This window comes from Aplysia californica, unplaced genomic scaffold, assembly GCF_000002075.1.
Source record: "Aplysia californica isolate F4 #8 unplaced genomic scaffold, AplCal3.0 scaffold00016, whole genome shotgun sequence".
NCBI lineage: Eukaryota > Metazoa > Mollusca > Gastropoda > Aplysiida > Aplysiidae > Aplysia > Aplysia californica.
Genome location: NW_004797286.1, coordinates 68,254 through 69,883, shown reverse-complemented (window position 1 = coordinate 69,883; position 1,630 = coordinate 68,254). Strand labels below are relative to the sequence as shown.

General features: G+C 41.9%; 1 protein-coding gene across 1 annotated transcript in view; it reads left to right on the top strand.

The window, feature by feature from the left end:
- The first annotated feature begins 400 nt into the window (after nucleotides 1-400).
- Nucleotides 401-1,630, top strand: part of LOC101856775 — an 8,126-nt gene continuing 6,896 nt past the window's right edge. The window contains exon 1 of the mRNA XM_005090353.3: nucleotides 401-655. Coding sequence (XP_005090410.2) covers nucleotides 497-655 — 159 coding nt within the window. The 5' untranslated portion in view covers nucleotides 401-496. The remainder of the gene's footprint in view (nucleotides 656-1,630) is intronic.

Sequence of the window (1,630 nt, the reverse complement as noted above, 5' to 3'; positions counted from 1 at the left end):
TTCTGTTCTTTCCATCATTTTGAATATGATGAATGGAGAGGGAGGGAGGGGTGGGGGTCCGGAAGTGCAGACTAAACAAGTACCTATGGGCACTAAGTAGCGCAACGTGTACTGCGCATGCGTTTGTTGCGTCCTGAAAAGTGGCACTTCTTACTTTTATCATTATAATAATCTTTATAATTATTATTACGTTAACGATATTGTTTTTGTTGTTTTTGTTGTTGTCGTTGTTGTGGTTGTTGTGGTTGCTGTTGGGGTTGTTGTTATTGCTGTTGTTGTTGTGTTTGGTGTTGTGATGACGGTGATGATGATAATGATGATGATGAATACGATGATATTATCACATCATCATCATCATCATCATCATCATCATCATCATCATCATCATCATCATCATCATTACCAAGCCAACAACTGATTCTTTGTTCCTAGAATCCCAGAAGATATCGAGCTGGCGACCACTTACGACAGCCCTGGGGGAGAAGTTTCCATTCGTATGGGAGACAACTCAGAGGACGTCCTGATGAGGAACAGCGTGCACCCTAGACCGGTCACCTTACACAATGGCGGCACCGATGGGACGGGTGAGGGCACGAATGGGGAAGCAGGGCATGCAGATGACGCAGATGGATTTGACGCACTCAACGCACAGACTGTGAGTACTGGGTGGTTGGCGTATGCTTTGATGTGGTTCAAACCTTCTTTCCTGTCAAACATTATTGTATCGTTCTTGTCTCCCCTTCTTCTTTTTAAAATGTTTGTTACTCTCTTGTAACACCCCTAATCTTATGTAATTGCGAGCGCCGTAAAACTTCTACTAAAACTAAACTATCTTCCTTATCTCTCCTCCTTCTTTTTTGTTTTTGTTTCTGTCTTGTAACACTTCTAATCTTCGACACTTAAATGACTTAATTGTGTTGCAACTTGCAACTACTGTGAAAAGCTCACAAAAACAAAATAATTTTGAGTTCAAGGATACTTCTTTTACGGGTTTCAGGTCTGGAGCAGACGGTGACGATCGTAGTGCTCTATTCCTTTCTTCTGTCAGACCTCATGATCACCTCACTTTCTCTCAGAAAGTTTATCATAAAGTTGTTCACTCCATCTGTGCTGGTTGTGCTTCATCTTTCTCCTCTCTTCTTTCCCTCTTTCTTTCCACAAAATAGCAGTTTCTAAAGTTTATTTAAAGCGTTCTAATGTGGCCAAAGGGGATGGTTGTGATAACCGAAGATTCATTCCAGATAAACCAGAGGATGGGGGCGTTTGATGCAAAACAGACAAAGGATGGGTGGCATTGTTCAGGGGGGGGGGGGGAGGGGTGCATGTTGAAATTTTTACTTTTACCCCATTCCTTACGACTCTAGTGTTGAACTAGGGATCCTAGTATCGATAGGGTATGCATCGTATTCGGGATCACCAGGAAATGTAAGCTTTTGATCTATTAGAAACATTTTTTGTAGGAAGGCCTGGCTTAAGACTAAGATAAACAGTTATTACTATTCCTTTTTCCAATTTGTCGTTGCTGTGGTCGTCATATTTGTTAGACTGTTCTAAATCTTTTCCCCACCCTTTTTCGCGTTCCTTCTCTCTCTCTCTCTCTCTCTCTCTCTCTCTCTCTCTCTCTCTCTCT